Here is an 18,184-nt window from a genome sequence, read left to right on the forward strand (position 1 = left end):
TGCTGCTGTCAGCCAATGGGAATGCTCAGTATTGCGCGGTGTGGCGGGGACAGCGCCGTAGACAAGTTGCGAGTCGAGGAAAGCGGCGGGAAGTTCGTACTACGCTGTGGACCGCGGGTTGGCAACTCTGGGTAGGGAGCTGTGGGGTGGCGGCGGGACGGTGGCTACGGTGTCGCTTCAGAGCCGCACCTGCTCCTCCAGGCCTCGGGCGGCGCCGCGGCTGGGTCGGGCCTGCCCGGGAACCCTCGCTTCTTAGCCTGCTCGCGGAGCTGCCGGAAGCCTGGTTCTAGAAGGACGCCCGAAACGGGTCTCGGGTCAGGGTGGCGGACCAGGGATGACAGGGACCTGGACCCGGGCTGAGCCTGCCCCTTCCTTAGCAGCGGTGCGGTGAGGCCTTGGGGTGCACCCTGAGGGCCGCCGGCTTCTCGCCTCCTTCCTGTCTCTGCTTCTATGGTCTCCGCCGCAGGTGTCCTGTTTCCCGGTGCAGCGTCTTCAAAGGCAAACTTAGGTTTCCTCCAGCGTCAAAGTTTGTTTTACACCGTTTCCAGTCCAAATAGCCTCAGGTGTAAAATGCTCCCGAGTCTTTTGAGAGATGGGGAGAGAGACCGACACGCTAGTAGAGTCCTGAGGAGGTTACCCGTTTTTGTTTTTTTTTCTGTTGTCTTTGAAGTCATCCATTCTTTATGTATGTATGGATTCTTCTTTTCCCTACCCCAGTGATCTTGGAACAATTTGCAAAGACGATTTTGCAAGGTGGTGGTTAAACTTGGGATCGTTGAGGAGCTTCTTCATTAATTAATTCTTTCCTCTCTCTTTCACGCTCTCTCTCTTTTTTTTTTTTTTAAACTGGAATTGCCCATCTGTTAAGTCTGGAATTCAAAACAGTAAAAAAAAAAAAAAAAGTAGAACAGCACTTATTTTTAAGAGTTCAAGAGAAAGGCGTCTCGCAGGGCGGTGGTGGCACACGCCTTTAATCCCAGCACTCAGGAGGCAGAGGCAGGCGAATCTTTGTGAGTTTGAGGCCAGCCTGGGTTACAGAGTGAGTTCCAGGAAAGGCGCAAAGCTACACAGAGAAACCTTGTCTTGAAAAACCAAAAAAAAAAAAAAAAAAAAAAAGAAAAGAAAAGAGAGAGAGGCGTCTCACCTATTTGTGACATGCTGATCATAATGTTTGAGGAGATTTACTTTACAATTGTGATGGGAATTAAATTTCTGGTCAGTTAAGATAATGCTCATCTACCTGTAGAAAGGAATGCAAGTTGACATCACTTTAATGATGGCTTTTCATGTTGTGCCACAGATGGCAGTCAGTGCGACTCAGCTTTGCTGATGGTGTCTATGCTAACACAGGAACATGGGTTGAGTTGGATAACAAGTGTGTGTTAGGCATTAGTGATTCGGTACAGCGCTAGTATCCAGTACAGAAATCACTTTGATAACTGTAATGGCTGCTGCGTATGCTTGGCATTGCAGAAATGATGAGAGTCTATTTGTTAAACAAATGAGATGATGGAGTTGATGTGTTAAGTAGGGAGCCTGGCATCTAATAAGTTATCTAGTGCCCAGGGAATGGTTATATGGAAAGCTTATGCTGAGTCTTATTCAAGTATGCATGTGTATATTTTAAAAATAACAGCAGTGCATTTAAAATGTTGACAGGCCCCAAAATTAAATTTCTTACAGGAAATAGGCCAGCTTTTCTTAACTTTGAGAACTAACATGAAGTAATGATAAATGAATGTCCCAGATGTCTAGAAAAGACAAAAGATTTAACCTTTGACTCCCCCCCCCCAAGACATCTGTAATAGACATGCTATGAATAGGATTTGATTTGAAAAAAGAAGCGATTTCTGTGTGTGGCTGTCCCAGTATGTTTATGCAGATGGACTTTGTGGCTATCTCAGTATGCTTATACAGATGGACTGTGTGGAACTGTAAGAGTATTCTTATAAGCCTTTAATCCCAGTACCAGGGAGGCAGAGGCAGGTAGATATCTGTGAGTTCCAGCCAACCTGATCTACATAGTTTCAGACCAGCTAGAGCTACATAGTGAGGCCCTATCTCAAAATCAACAACAACAAGAAGGTATGCTTGTACAAGTTGACTGCAGACATTACAGAGTATGCTTACATGAATTAACTGCAGACATCACAGTACACTTACACAGATTGACTGCCATCAGTGTCACTGGGTGACATCATTTTATGGAACTTCTCTGTACTCAGTCATTGACTGACGGCTGTTAGGTGGCTAGTGACTGCATTTTGATAAGTCTGCATCAACTCCTCTCTTTCTGTGGGTGTCTAGTCCAAAGGATGGGAACCTGTGCTCCAGGATTTAAAAATTAAGATGGACATATATTTAGAGTAGTACTAAACATGTATATGAAAATGAATATATCAGTAAGCCACATGCATTAAGTGGAAACACTAAATGGAAGTCATAATTAAATGGCAGAGTAGTTAGTTTGAAATTTTCGAATGCTCTGCCATGTACTTTTAAAGCAGCTGTCACACTGACACTGGAAGAAAGTGCACCTTACATAGCTCAGTATCAGGAACAGAATGGGACTAAAAACGAGGACCTTATAATTGCTGTCTGTGCATCAGATTTCTCAGTGAATCAGCTGGCTGGCTGCTTTTGGTGGGTGAGCAGCTACATCTCTAGACGTAGCTTCTTGTTTTAAGAACCTCAGAGAGACCACATTATATAACTCAATTTTACATAAGATTAAAAAATATGGAATTTGAAGTGTTATAACCAGAAAATGACAGCTTTACTTGAGTTTGCATTTCTCAAGTTATTTTACCAAGTATGTGCTGAACAAGTTCCATCTTTTGACCCTTACTCTGTCTTGCTGCATGTGGGCCTGTCTCAGGGTACTGAGTGTTACTATTTTTGCTGTAGACGTCAGTGCCCCCCCAGCCTCTGCAGTTTATTGTTTCATATGGCAGTGGCCATCAACGGGCAGATTCTCTATAGTTACAAATTCTCTACTAGAGGTAATGAGAAAAAGTCTTCTTAGACACCAGAAAAGCTTTTAAATTGTGTTTTGTAAAAACTGAATTCGGTTTATAATACTTAAGAGATTTAGCCTTGTTTTTTTTCAGGCCTACAGAATATATTTCAGAAGTCATGACTTGAAAGTTTATCTTCTTAGAACTTGCTAGTGGGTCTGTAAAATATGTCTATATACAGACACTCTGAAGTTAATTTGGCAGTTTCTCAAAATTTAAACATAGGCTTAACATAAGATCCCACAGTTGCACTCTCGGACATTTTCCTAGATAAATAAAAACTTGCATTTGTACAAAGGCTTTTTCATTAATACTCATAGACACTTTATAATAGCCCCAAACCAGAAAGAACCCCCTATCCTCAGGATGACAGAAGAAAACTGTGGCATGGCCGTACAGTGGAACACCAGGCACCAACAAAAGGAGTAGCTGTTGGTGCACACAGCAGTTTGCATGGAGCTCACAGGCTTTGTGCTGTTAACAGCTAACTGAAGGCGAGGATCATGAGCACAGCCAGGAGATTCTAAAGGCCTGGAAAGAGGCTTCTGTGCAAGGAGCAGTGCACTGCAGTCAGTTTGCAAAGCCGCATTCTCCCCAAATAAAGCAACGGCTTTCATGTGAAGGAAGCTTGCTCATCATGACAGGGAAGATGCTGTGTATGCAGGCGGTGCATCCACGGACATGCTCAGTTTGAGACTGTGATCACATTTGAACGCTCAGCTGTGATCAGCTCTCAGCACACATTGACAGTTACCCTTGTTCACCTAAAAGAGACAGAGTGAAGTTTTGGTTTCTTGGAAGTTTTCCTTAAGAACCTTAGATGAAACAAAAGGGCAACAACCTTGAGGTTTTTACGTTGATTTATTTATTCTGTGAGTATGGGTCTACATGTCGAGGTCACGGTACAGCTGTGGGAGCTGATTCTTTCCCTGTACCACGTGGGTCCTGGGGATTGAACTCACCTATCGGCCGAGCCATCTCCTGGCTCCACTGTCCTAGTCTTTTCAAAGGAGCAGCAGCTTCCTTCCTCCAAATGTGTAGGCGCTCAGACTTAGAAAGTGGCCAGCCAATGCTGTTTTTTGTAGCATTCTCAATGACAATAGTGTAGAAATGGAAGGCAGGCTAGTATTTGCTTAGGTTCGGGCTGTTTCTTTTGATGAAGGGACAGTCCTGTGTTTCAGTTGCGGTGGTTGTTATGTGGATGTTTGAACACGATGAAGTGTAGAAACACAGTATGAAAGCTGAAATTTGAATGAGTTACTAGTCAGTTTGCTAGTTTTAGTAATTGCTTATCTATTATATAGCTGTCATTTTATGTAGCCATTGAAGGGTGTGGTAATTGTAAATAAAGCTGCTATGAGTGTTCATTTTCAGGTTTCTGTGTGAGTGTAAAGCTTCCATTTTTTTCTAGGATAAATGCCCAGGAGTAACTGTTGGGTGCTGTGGTGTGTGCTCAGCTTAAGGAATTGCCAAACTTTGCCAGTGTAACCGCACTGTCTCGTAGTCCTGCCATCACTGTAGAGATCCAGCTCTCACTCCCATTTGCACTTCCCGAAGGCTGATCTCCCCCTGTGCTCATTTGCCTCTCACCTCTTCTCTGAGGACTTGACTCCTCAAGTCTTTTGCCCACTTTATAATTGGATTGTTTGTATTCTTAGAGCTTTTAAAATATGTTCTAGATCCATCTTTGCCAAATGCAGGGCTTGTGAGTATATTCTTTCAGTTCCTGGGCTTGTCTTTGCGTTCTCCTACAGTGTCGTTCACAGCTCATACCTCCCTTTGAAGAGGTATAGTTCATTACTTTGTGGAGTGTGCCCTTGGGGGTCAGAATTCTGTGCTTAGCCCTTGATCGGGAGGATGTTCGTGTATTTTCTTCTAGGTGTTTCACAATTTTATGTTCTTGTTTCTCGTTTCTGTCATCTGTTTGGAGCTAGTGTTTTGTACATGATGGGAAGTTTAAATCTTGGTTCTTTTTGCTTCACCTGTGGATGTCCACTTACTCCCAAACCATCTGTGGAAGACTCCTCTTTCTCCATAGAGTGGCTTTTTAAAATCTTTGCAAAACAGTCAGTTCGCCATAGATCATAAACTGAATATCAAAATGAAGATGGGAGGAAATGAATGAGCAGTTAAGTAAATGTGCATACAGATGTATGTAGGTAGAAAATGGCCCGAGTCTTGACAAAAATGGGACTATGTGTAGAGCAAAGTCACGTCTCAGTTAGGAACTGGGTACTCTGGAGTGAGGAGTGAAGGAGGTGCAGTTTAAGGCTGGAGGTTAGTTGGTGAGGAGAAACAGCTGACTAGGTGGAAGTTTGAGCAGGAAATGATACTAAGAGAAGTCTTTTAGGCCATGTGAAGGAGGACTAGGGATAACCATGACTCTTGATATACCACTTTGTGTGACAGAGGTCCATTAGAAAGCTAAGAGAGGGGTGTTTCATAATGTTGTTAATCGGTAGTACTTCCTAGGAGTGTGTTAGCTTTCTGTCATGGGATAGAATACTCAATTTACAGGAAGGAAAGGTTACTTTGGCTCACAGAGGTGCTAGCTCATTGTTGGTTGGCCTGTTACTTTGGGGTCATGGCAGAGAAGAACATCATGGCAAGAGTGTGTGATGGAGGAAGTTACTCATCTCCTAGTGTTCAGAGAACAGAGAAAAACAGGGAGGGGGACAGTATCGCTCCCTTCCCCCCACTTTTTAAATTTATTTTTCTATTATCAGCTTGATACAGTAGACATTCTTATCCTAATTGTGAAGTGTTTCATTGAGGCTTGCCCAGTAATTGAGTAAAACCAAAACTTATTATAAGCCACAGTCATCCCCTTGCTATATAGCCTCCCTGGTTCTGTGGGTTGCAGAGGGGGACAGTATCACCTTTTTTTTTTGTTTTTGTTTTGTTTTTTGAGACAGTTTCTCTGTGTAGCTTTGGAGCCTATCCTGGAACTCACTCTGTAGCCCAGGCTGGCCTCTGCCTCCCGAGTGCTGGGATTAAAGGTGTGTGCCACCATCGCCCGGCGACAGTATCAGTTTTAAGGGCACACTTTCAGTGACCTTTTTTAGATCCCACCTCCTAATGGTCTCGGCACCTCTCAGCATTGCCATAGACTGGTGCCCAAGCCGGTATTTCAGGGCTTTTGAGAGGCAGTTATCCAGAATATAACCAAGGCTAATGGTACATTTTAGACTCTTGTTGTCTTCAGTGATAGGTATTGACAAATCTGGACTTTCAGACTCCTCAGTGCTACCTTTCGCAAATTGCACATAGAAAGAAGAATAGATTCCATTGGCTTGTTGTGTAGATGACTTTTGGACTAAATCTGAACAGGGTTCAAGAGTTGAATCACAGAGGTGATAAAAGAGTGGTAAATAGATCCACTGAGAAAAGTTGGTGGAACTAGATTTATTTGTGGTGATGGAGAAGGGCCTCAGGTGTTCTGTCAGTGTGTCCTGACCTGTTCAGAGGGTGGCGATGCTCAGCTGCTCTTTCAGATTGTGAGGACCAAATGAAGAACACTGGCTCCTATTGTTGTGATGTGATTTGGTCTTAGGAAGATGCTTTCATCTGAAAGATCTTTACCAGTAGGATAGTAACTGGGTTAGGGCACTTTGCTCCTGGTCGGGTGTGATAGGGAGCAGTCCTGAGCTTTGAATTTCTGACTTAAACTACTTGGCTTCTGTGTCTAACTCACTAAAGTTCTTGATTTCTTTTCTCATACAAATTATACCTTGTCCCCTCCTACTCACCAGCAGGAATCTCATTTGTTTCCTGCATTTAAAAGGTCATGTTGAATATATACATTGGACTCTGTCACTTTAAAAGCAACCAGCTAACAAACAGAACTTACATAATGTTAGAAAACAGTGCCGTTTTTGCTTTATTTAGAGTGGAAAACAGAGCATTCCATTGTTTTAAAAGTGATGACTTGTTGAATAAAGGCTTTTACTGCATGAAAGACAGGATGGTGTGTACGGATGCAGGGTGGGCACGGCGGAGCTCTGCATCTGCTCACCTGTGCTCGCAGTGCCTTTCTGCTGACTGACTTAGTCGGGTTCCCTTCTACAGTCCAGATCCCATCTGCTTATATGCAGAGACTGCTAAGAGTGTTACACTCCTGGTTGCGACTCTTCCGTAGTACTGTCACAGAATTTCCCCCTCCAGAAGAGCAGGCTCTTACAGTGCTGTGCAAGCTGCCCATTTAAAACTATCATTGCTTGGCACCTATGCCCTAGTGACAGTTTGACCAACATGTGAGCAGGCACACTGCCATCCTGACAGATGGGTGTGAGTACAGGCAGCCAAGAAACCATGTATCTGCATCTAGTGTATTTGTTAAGGGCAGGATTCCCAGTTGGGATGTTCAAACGTCTGTCCATCCTGAGCTTTCACGCCTGTGGATAAAGGGATGCCATCATTAATCCCAGCTCTGACTGAGATTGCATGGGTTTGTAAGAGCTCCCTGGCTCTTATAGAAGTAGGCGATTGGGGACAGTCAGGATAACTGTGTCTCCTTCATCACAGGAATACTTCAAATAATCCTTTCCTCTTTCTTCTTGCCAGAGAGGTTTGTAATGAGGGTAAACCTGTTTAGAAATTGTCCTGATACTTCTGGAATGAATGTGGCTTTGTTTCCTGGAGCATGAAAGCTTCCAGAGTAGTTTGTTCATGTATGTGTACATATATTTGTACACACCTACATCTATGAAATTAGATCAAGTATTGACCCCGATTGTGACATTAGGACGACCTAGTTCAACGTCATCTCAACTACAAGTGGTTCTGAGCTTATATTTGGAGGTGAGAATTACCTATGAAATGTGAGTCTGAGTCTGACTCCATTATCATTTGAGTATGCTGGAAGGGAGTTTTCTTTTTTTAAGTCATGGAAATAGTGTATATATTTTTCAACTCAGTTCTTTCTATCTTTGACCTTCCCTAGACATTTTCTGGTGTGCATGGTAGGGGACCCCAGTGACAGCAAGGTTGTCACATCCAGCGCAGCGCTTCTCAACCCTGGGTTGTTGACTGTTTAGATGGTTCATTCTTTGGTTGGGGGCTCTCTGTATTGTAGGATGTGTGGCAGCCAGGGGGACAAAGTCATCCTTAGTTGAGAACCCCTACTCTAGAGACAGCCTACAGTACTTTAAATTGGAACTGTAAGAAAATTCTTTTTTTCTGTGGAAACCTACACTGTTCTGTCTTTTGGAGCCATGCGGAACCAGCAGAACCCCTCTTCAAACAGGATCGGGTGTTCTCCGTCATTCTGAATGGAAACACCTCCAGTTTGTAAGTCTTTGTTACATGGCCTGGCTCCATGTCTGTTCACCAGTGACTTTTCCTGTTTTTAAGCTGGAGTGTCTCAAGTGCAATCAACTCTCCAGGCATGGCTTGGTGCCAAGGACCTGGAATTGCATGTCTTATAGCTGTAGCCCCTTAATCGGGTCAGGGGTGGGTGTTGGCTTTCCCCACATACCACACTGGTTAATATTTGCTGCCTCCTCACAACAGTGTGCATACAGCCTAGAGCTCAGTAAGTCTCCTTTATACCCAGTTGGCTCTTTGCTGTGGTTCTGAATTAGTTTTGGGCTGCAAATGTGGGAGCTTATGTTTTATTCTGTTAAATTTACTTTTATTGAACTTAGCGAACTTTGACATTTTTAGATATTTTAGAATCCCAACTCTTGGTCAGATTGGATGTTTCATTCTTAAGTATGTGATAATGCCTAAGTATGTGATAATACTGTCAGCTGAGACTGGAAATACAAGAAAAAAGCATATGCACACATGCCTGCAGATTGAGAGGAGGGCTGAGGAGAGAAGCCTGGGGAGTCCTAATGTGAACAGGCAGCTGGACAGAGAGGTACCTGGGAGACCAGGAAAGACAGCAGTGGAAAGAAGAGGAGATGTAGATAGTTTGTAAGCTGCCAGACTGCTCAGTCCTGTAGTAGGTTCTTGACTTAGAACAGAAGGCATGGTTGTTGCGTTCTGCTTTAACTGTAACGTTGGAATAGAGAATGCATGGCTGTAGTAAAGTGGATTTGTAATAGTTTCTTTACGGAGACAGACAGACCATTAAGGCCTAATGAGCCCGAGTATAGACTGCTCCAAGATTGTAAGTTCTTCTGGAAGTAGATGAGGGTATCTAGTCGTTACAGAGGAAATCCCTGGTAGGTTGGGGACTTTCCTGGCTGGGTGGTGAGAGAGAGAGAGATGGTGAGAGGACACAAGCTGCAATTAATAGAAGTGTGGTATATGGGTTTCTCAGACGTCTACCAATGATTTGCCATCTGACCTATAACCATCCTTAAACAGAAAGAGGGTCAGTGTGATTACGTTTGTTGCAAAATGGCAACCTGCTAGAGTATTGATCCCCTTTCCCCTGTGGTGCTGGGGATCTAACATGGGGCCTTGTGCATGGTAGGCAAATCCTCCACCACAGAGCTACATTCCCAGCCCTCGTGTGATCTGCCCTTTGGACCAGAAGGAGCTCTTTAGAACCAAAGGAGGACTCTTTAAAAGAAACTATTAGTTCTGAGTCAGATTTTCTTCAAAGATCCCCGGAAGAACAGAAGCCTTGGCTGTGGACAGTTTTCCTTTACAGAGTCGTTCTTGCAGGAGTGATAATCTTCTTGTCTCCCAAAACAAGAAATTTTAATTAATCCCACAGCCAGACTGAGTAAGCTTCCAACAACAGAGGCAAAGCCAGTAAATCTGTACATCTTTCTTAGCTCAGTGATTGTCTTTTATAGTATAATAACCATTTATAACGATAAATACTCATGCTTTATGTTTTGGCACACTTATTTTATTTGGGTGTATATCTAGAATAGATGATTATAATGTGTGATACCTTTAGTAGATCCTAGCATATTGCCGGTTTTCCAAAGTGGTTGTACCAACTAATGTTCCTACTAGCATATGTGAGTTCCACTCACCAGTCACTCCTGCCTCCACGTGCTGCAGTTAGCTAAATACTTTCTTGATTGTTTGAACAAGGGATCACCTTATAGCTGAAGCTGGCCTGAACCTTGCAGCAACCCTCCTGCCTCAGCTACTGTGCCCAAGCAGCTAAACACTTAACAAATGAATAAAGAAATGGTCTTTCTCCCGTTTTAGTGAGTTGTCTCACTGAAATGCTGGAGTTTTATACATTCTGAGTGTGGCTTGCCTTTTCAGTCTTGGACCAGTTTTGGGTGAATTGAAACTGGTCACTTCCTGTCTGCCAGTCAGTGTTCTGTGTGTCCTCTTCTGTTGGTTTTTTTTGCTACCTTGTGGTCCCAAAGGTACTCTGGGAGACAACTCTCCTGTGTCCAGATTGGAATCCTCCCTGATTCCTTTCACACTTAGACCTGAGTGCCTCAGAAGTATGTTTGTGTGGTGTGCAGAAGGAATGGAGCTTGCCAATGCGGATGCAGAACCACCGGAGTGTCTCTGCTGAGCATAGCTCAGTCTGTATAAGCCAATCCAGTGGTGGGCCGTCTCCGGAGGGTGGCAGCGGAGAAGTAGGTTGTACCCTTTGTTTACATCCCCTGGTGATGATCTGCTACGTACCTTTTTGTGCTTGTTAGGACACCTACTTGTCTGTGATCAAGAAATGTTTATTCAAATCCTTTGCCCACTTTAAATTTTTTTATTGCATTTTTTAATGTTCCAGTGTTCACATTAATTTATTCTCTCTCTCTCTCTCTCTCTCTCTCTCTCTCTCTCTCTCTCTCTCCCTCCCCCTCTCTCCCCCCTCCCCCAATCTCTCCTGTTTTTGAGACAGGGTTTCTCTGTGTGATAGCCTGGACTGTCCTGGAACTCAATCTGTAGCCCAGGCTGGCCTCGAACTCACAGAGATCCACCTGCCTCTTGAATGCTGGGATTAAAGGAGTGTGCCACCACCTCCAGCACATTGATTTATTTTCAATCCAAAAACATTTTTCTTTTTGTCTTTCTTCCATTCTGTTCAGGGAGTGTTCATTCTGTAGTAGCAGGCAGTTAAGAGAATTCTTAGGCTGGGTACATGCTTTTGACACTCTCTAATGGCAGCACACAGCCCTGGGTCCCTCAGATTAGACCAGCAGTCCTCTGGGACCAACCCTGGGTTATCTCAGATTAGAAATGCACACCTGCTGGTCATTTTGATAGCACCTCTGTGGTTCACAACTGCTTCTAGAACAAACTGCCATTCCTTCTTCAGACAGGAGGTAGAACACCTGGCTTAGACTTTATTTCAAGTTGCTTATTTTATAGGAGAAAAAAAAAAACTGGAGAAGTGGACTGTTGACTGAGCTCATGGGGTGCTGGTGGGGGTGATGGAGGAGAACTGGGAGAACTGGGGATGCATCAGCACATTCTTAGAAGTATCTGTTGTTTTTTTTTTGTCAATAGGTTCATTTACTAAACTCAAGGGATTCTTCAGTAAGATGGGGTTCCCAGCTTTGAGATTGACACATGCAATGTGCTCAAATGCTTGTGAGCATTCTTGTTCTTTTTCTCTCTCTTGCTCTTTCTCTCTTTGTTTTTTCAGACAGGGTCTCACTGTGTAGCTCTAGCTGGCCTAGAACTTGCTATGTAGACCATCTGAACTCACAGAGACTCTCCTGCCTCTGCCTCTGGAGTGCTGGGTTTAGAGACATGCGCCACACCTGGCAACACTGCTTTCTTAGTAGGTAAGCTGATGTGACTCTTAGTTTTGTTAGGGCTTTTTAGATGTTAACATAAAATGATGTCGTTTCCATGGTGGGTTGCTGAAGAATCTGACTCTGGAATACAGTCAGTCTTAGGACACCATGTTGATTGATGAATTGTTTTCTTTACTTTCTATCCTGTGTAGTATTATGCCAACAGAATTTCTGTCGGTATATTCACACATACATGGACACATGGATACATACACTGACACATATGATTTTCTTGTTGCTGAGGCTGACCTCACACTTCCTGGCCTGTGTGATTCCTCTATTTTAACTTTCCAAGTAGCTGTTCCCACAGGCACAAGCTCTGTCTGTGCCTGGCAATAGTATGATTCTAAAGTGGCATCTTTCTGATTATATCACCGGCTTTTGCTGTCATGTCCAACCCCCACCCCCACCCCCCACTCTGCAGTCAGTTCATAGTAGTGAACTTGCAGCAGTGTGGCGCATGCTCTTGTTTGCCCAAGTAGTTTTATGGCATTTGAGTGTATAGGTATATTGTTAGCCATTAAAGGGAATATTTTATCACTTTTAGAGTAATTTTTTGCAAAAGACATGTTCTGCAGTATATACTCTTTAAGGGTCAGGAAAGTAGCTTTTGCAACAGTGAACACTTTGTATAGGTAGTTTGCTTTGCTACTTAGTTCTGAGGCCATGGGCAAATTACTTCATTTCACTTAAGCATTTTCCCTGTATGTACACTTATTGTAGTACTTACATTTTGTGACTGTTATAAAATCAGAGATAATGTGTTTAAGTCACTCAACATAGAGCCTGCTATGTAGGCGCTTAACAGTGATGGTTTTAGTTACATTCATTTGTATGTAAGAGCTGTGTGTTGTAATTAATGGTTAATTGAGTCTTCGCACTATAGACTCATTCATTCATATTTTTACTCATTTAGGATTAATTGAGCAAAAATAACTGATGATACTAATGTAGGAACATTATGTCAATGTTCAATTTCAGTTGCTAGTCTTCAAGAGATATATGACTGTTTTCAAGCTAGAGTCAGTATTGTTCTGTAAAGAGTGACTTAGGTGTTATTATCAAAGCACGAAGGTATGATTGTGTTTTTTTTGGGGGGGGGAGGTGCTGAGTTTTTTTCTACAGTTGATGCGTTGGTTGTGATGTAACTTGGGGCTGTGTGCAGGGCTGATTCATGAGGTTCTGCTGTACAGAAGCATTGGCAAGTTCCAGATGAAGAGCACTGAAAAGCTGCAGTTGACATTAATAAGATTTACTGTTCATGAAGAATTCTTTAAAATTAGCTTACTTTAAAAATTAATACAGGTACACAATAAGGTGAGTTATAAATGTTTAAAGAATGAAGACTAACCTTCCTCCCTCGAAGGCATTCTGTTATTAACTCATTATGTGTGCACACATTGACACAGTTGTTCAGAGCCCCTGGAGGTGCCCGTCACACCCATCCCAGTATCTGCGGCACCCTGGGCGCTGTCCGCTTTATGTGAGTAGGGTGTGCAAAGACACTCTGGTACTTCTCAATTAGAGCTTCTCTTTAGGTCACTCTGGCTGTTTACGGAGAGCCACCTTATTTCCAAAATTGTTTTCTGGCCAGGAGTGGTGGTTGATGCATGCCTTTAATCCCAGCACTGTGCAAGTAGAGGCAGGCAGGCCTCTGTGAGTTTGAGGCTACATAGTGAGATCCTGTCTCAAAAATTAAAAAAAAAAATTATGTTCCATTGCTAAATTCCCTGTGCTGTAAGCTGAGGGTGTTTCTGGTCTTTTGTTATGGGGCTGCAGTTGAACAGCTAGGATGATTGCTGGAAGTGAACTTGAGGTACCAAAGATGTTGTGATTTACAGATTTGATAGATAATGCCAAATCGATGTACCCTTTTTCTTATACTCTTAGCCATCCAGTGTATTTTCTGACTTTGAATTTGGGTAACCTGTAGCTGAAGCCATCAACTTGACAATAATTTTAATTTGTATTTGTATTGAGCTTGTTTGCTGCAAGCGTTCAGGATGTATTGGTAATGAAAGAAGTCATGTGAAGCAGCAGATAAGTAATGCACTCTACCTGTTCCCTAGCAGTGATGCTGAACAGTGTGTTCTGTGAGGAGAGAGACAGAGAGGAGTCATGTCCCCCTGAACCCACTTTATCTGGCTTGGCCTATGTCCTTGACCTCCCAAATGTTGTGTCGAATTTTGAAAATTCCAAGAGAAAAGCATACACACCCATTAGATTTAGGTGAAAAATGGTTAGGAACACAATTATAATGAAGAAAAGTGAGGCTCGTGCAGTCTGAGGAGCTGAGAGCACTGATCGTAACTGTGGATAGAAATGCCACGGTGAACTTGGGATGTGCTTTTCCCTTAACGTCAGTCTGTAGCTCTGCTCAAAAGACCTGGAAGTGATCGTACTAAACAGTGTTATGACAGTAGTGTGGCATTATTGTGATGACATTATGTCTAACATCAAGGACAATGACAGTCTTAGGAGGCATGGACTTCCAAATAGTCATTTTCAGCTAAAGAGACAAGGTTCCCTGTAGGGGTGTGGCTGAGGTTTGGAACAGGAATGGGGAAGGGGACCTGGAACATTTTTCTCCAAGGCTTCTGGGCCTTGTATCATCAGAAGGGCATGGTGACCAACTTGAAGGGCTTTTATAGTTTAGCAGGTCTGTCACACTTTGTATTGAGACACTGTTGTCATCTACAGAGTTCATGCTGGAGAACCACTCAGTTGAGTTACAAAAGAAATTGCAAATAAATCTCATGTTTTAAGGAAGTTTGTGATTGTGTTTTGGGTCACATTCATAGCTACCCTAGGTGCATGTGAACTGCAGGCTACAGGTTGAACGTGGTAAAAAGGAAAGAACATTCCTGAACTTCTGGAGCTTGCTTGCACTTACAGGGAGACAAAACCATGGTTGCTGCTGCCTACTGAATCCCCAGCCAAGGGCGTGGCTACTGCTTTGCACACTGCAGATCCAGAGTGGTGAAGCTGATCCATTTCCGCTGACAGCAGCCAGTGCAGAGAATCTTCTGTTCCCAGTTACCAAACCAGTGCTGAGTCCTGTGACTCCAGTAACTTCTGTCTGTGCTCACTGTGCCCCTCCCTGCAAGAGCAGGGAGTAACTTACTTTAACTGCAGTGTGTTCTTGGCAGCCTTTGGCAGTGAATGACAGTACCAGAAGCAGCACAATTTAAGCCCAGCATCCCAAGCAGAAAACTACAGGAACATTATAGGGCCACATTCAACAAATTCAAATTCATGGCTTTTTACCGGACAGACAACAGAGGGTGAAGGAAGGCATAGGGAGGTGGCACTCAGATCAGGATTAGCTTTTGGGTCCTGAACAGCAGAGTCACCATGTAAAAAGATTCATTTGGAAACAGTGGGGAGGCTGGGGCCCTTAGATGTGATTGAGAAATGATTAATTTTGTTAGGTAATGATAGATGGAGGCTGTTTCCCTATGAAGGGCTATGATGTCTGCGTTTTCCTCTAAGATGGCTTTAGGAGGAGCTGGAGGAGTAGACCCCGCGTTGGCAGCTGTTGAGGGGGTGAGTATCGTGTGGCTGGGTACTGTGTCACTTTCTGCTGTCAGTTCTGAAATGATTGTAGGAGCTGCTCTTCTGTGAATCGTCCGTCCCTGTCACTGCCTTTCTTTTCCTGTTGGCTTTTGTCTGTTTTCCTTATAACTTAAAGGGTTCTTTGAATAATGCGAAACAAACCTTTTGTTGTGTTTTGCAGATAGTTTTCATTTGTCTTTTGAGTTCATGGTGCTTCTCTTTTTGTTTTTTATAACCTGTGGTTGAATTTCCATTTTTATTTTGTCAATTTACCACTTTTCTTTATGGCTTAAGTGTTTTGTGTGTTTCTTATAAAAAGCTGTTTTCATAGAGTGAAAAGTTCTTTCATGATTTTTTTAAATGACTATGGCACACTACTGATACATTTTCATTCTGTAGTTGTTATCATTTGCCTAGCATATTTGAGGAGATCCTCCTTAGAGCTGGGCCCCAAGGATGGATCAGGACCAATGCTCAGTACCTGTTCTGGGAAGATATGATAGATTTAACTGGGATTCCCCAGAAGAATAACCATGGACAGAGTTTACAGGTGGTTTTAGGAAAGGTATAGCATGTCTAAGTTCTTTTTAAAAAACTACTGTGTGAAATATTAGTAATATACTTGAGTTGCTAATTGTCGAGAGGGTTTTAGCATTTGCTTTCCCCAAAGAAAGATTTTAGCATTTTCCCATGGGTTAAGGTGAGGAGTGGGGTTCCTCCCTAGAGGCAGCATCTCAAGCTTGTTCTGTCCCACACTGATCTGGGAAGAATAGAGTGTAGTAGACAGTTGTGTTTCTGCAGTGGGCTCCTCACTGGGGAATTGGTTCTAGGGGACTGTAGGAACCTCGGGTAGATTATCTCCTGTCCACATCAAGTTAGAAGGAGAAGTGTGCTTAGAGGCCTGGCAGAACCCTCCCTTCTGAGGGGAAGGTGGTTGCAAGGAGTGGCTTGAATTCCATGCTGTGTGTTCTCAGTTACACGAGAGTTCTGCTGTTAATGCAGCCCTTTTAGAAGTGAGCTAAAGAAATACGAGTTGAAGAAGTATATATACTGTATTTTAAATATTTTACCCTACAAATCTTTATAGTCAAATGTTAATTTTCTAATACAAGTGAAAAGTGGAACTAGAAAACATTTTTTCTCCTGCACATACCCACCTCCCTTTCCCAGAACTTGCAGTGTGAGTCGTCACCTAGCTCTTTCCAGCTTAGGTGTGAAGCACTGTAGGTGTGACAGTCGTTGAAGACCCATCACGTTTGCTCAGCTTAGTGCGTTCAGGAAGAGATCTATGGAGTTCTGGACTTGTCGGCTCCAGACTGCTCTGTATTCTCAGTTTGATACTCATGGGTCCATGTTACAAAAGGTACCATCTAGCCATGGGTACTTGCTGTGCTTTGTTTGATAGTGGATCTCCTCTGAAACCAGAACACTGTCTGGTGTCCCAGTGGGATCCCAGCGTTTGTCTGTACTGTGGGTTCTTATGTCAGACAGTATTGGTTATTACTGACAATTTCTTTTTTTGGGGGGGGGGTTGAGACAGGGTTTTTCTGTGTAGTTCTGGCTGTTCTGGAACTTTTTCTGTAAACCAGGCTGGCCTTGAACTCAGAGATTTTTCTGTTTCTGCCTCCCGAGTGCTGGGATTAAAGATGTGGGCCACCATGCCCAGCTTTACTGATGATTCTTACAGGTTTGTCTCACTTGTACATTTGTGGGAACAATGGGTACCCCTCTTGGTGGCATGTGGCTCTATGGACTTGGTCTCTGCAGATGACTTTCACATGCTTCCTGAGCACTACTCAGAGGCATCCATCAGCTTCTGATTAGCTTGCTTAGTTGTGAGAGAGTTGTATCTAGATATATTGCTTTCAGATTGTTCCTGATGATGAAGTTTAGCAGAAGAAGTGAAGAAGTTCTTTGCTGACTTAATTATAGTTTGGCAGGAAACTGTTTGTACTGGAACAAGTAATTACTTAATCCCCAGTAAGTTTAGAGTGCAGAGGAGCCGGTCAGGGCTGTGGATATGATGAGGTGGAAAAACATGCTTTTGGATATGATGAGGTGGAAAAACATGGTTTTGGTTTGAACTGAATCATTCATTTAGTGATTTATATAGATTTTAAACCAATTTCTAAGATGCCACAGAGGGAGCTTTTACTACATTTTACAAATTTATTTTATTTTTAAATTCTTTCAAAAATTATTTATTTAGTTTTATTTTATATGCATTGGTGTTTTGCCTACATGTGTGTTTGTGTGAAGGTGTCAGAACCCCTAGAGCTGGAGTTACAGACAATGGTGAGCTGCCATGTAGGTGCTGGGAATGGAACCAGGGTCCTCTGTGAGAGCAGCCAGTGCTCTTAACCACTGAGCCATCTTTCCAGCCCCAAGGGAGCTTTTCTTAAAGCCTTCTGGTATAGTCACTTGTGGGTACCAGAGCAGTGCACTAAAAATGAACTGCTTTGTGAACAAAGTAGGCACAGCAGACAGTCTCACAGCTGCAGCCTCTGAGAACTTGCATCATGGGAAGATGCATCACTTTCCTCCATGCCCTGGGCAAGATTTGATCTCACAGCTGTTTACAGCTGCCTGTTGTCTTTAATAAACAGTCTGTCAAAGGTTTAGAAATGTTCCTTACCTGGAAGACTCTTGACTCTTCCCTGAAGCTGGGGAATGGTACTGATTCCTCACTGATGTCTGCATGAAGCCAATAGTAGCTTACTAAGGCCAGAGGTTGTGTTCTATTTAGTTTTGGCTCTCTGGCCTTTTGGTTTCCCATGCTTTGGAATCCGTGGGCTCATTTGGTGTTTCTTAGTCAACCGATTTGCTTTCCTAATAGAGATTAGACACCCAGAGTAAAAGGTGATGGGCATGCCCTGCTCCTACTTGGTGCTGCAGACTTGTCTTTTAAAGGGAGGGTAGCTTGTATAGAGTTAAAACAAAGAA

At 43.2% G+C, this 18,184-nt stretch overlaps 1 protein-coding gene across 4 annotated transcripts in view; it reads left to right on the forward strand.

The window, feature by feature from the left end:
- The window catches only part of Vrk1 (VRK serine/threonine kinase 1), a 75,674-nt gene continuing 57,490 nt past the window's right edge, over positions 1–18,184 (forward strand). Inside the window, exon 1 of one of the 4 annotated variants that reach the window (XM_052738910.1) lies at positions 1–131. Coding sequence is in view for 3 of the 4 variants with exons in the window: in XM_052738907.1 (XP_052594867.1) it covers positions 22–117 (96 nt within the window). In the remaining variant the exon portion in view is untranslated. Of the gene's footprint in view, positions 132–14,265; positions 15,233–18,184 lie in introns of those variants that run through there. The other 3 variants (XM_052738907.1, XM_052738906.1, XM_052738908.1) reach the window with 3 other exon arrangements.

Source organism: Peromyscus californicus, unplaced genomic scaffold, assembly GCF_007827085.1.
Source record: "Peromyscus californicus insignis strain IS unplaced genomic scaffold, ASM782708v3 Scaffold_15__1_contigs__length_86483966, whole genome shotgun sequence".
NCBI lineage: Eukaryota > Metazoa > Chordata > Mammalia > Rodentia > Cricetidae > Peromyscus > Peromyscus californicus.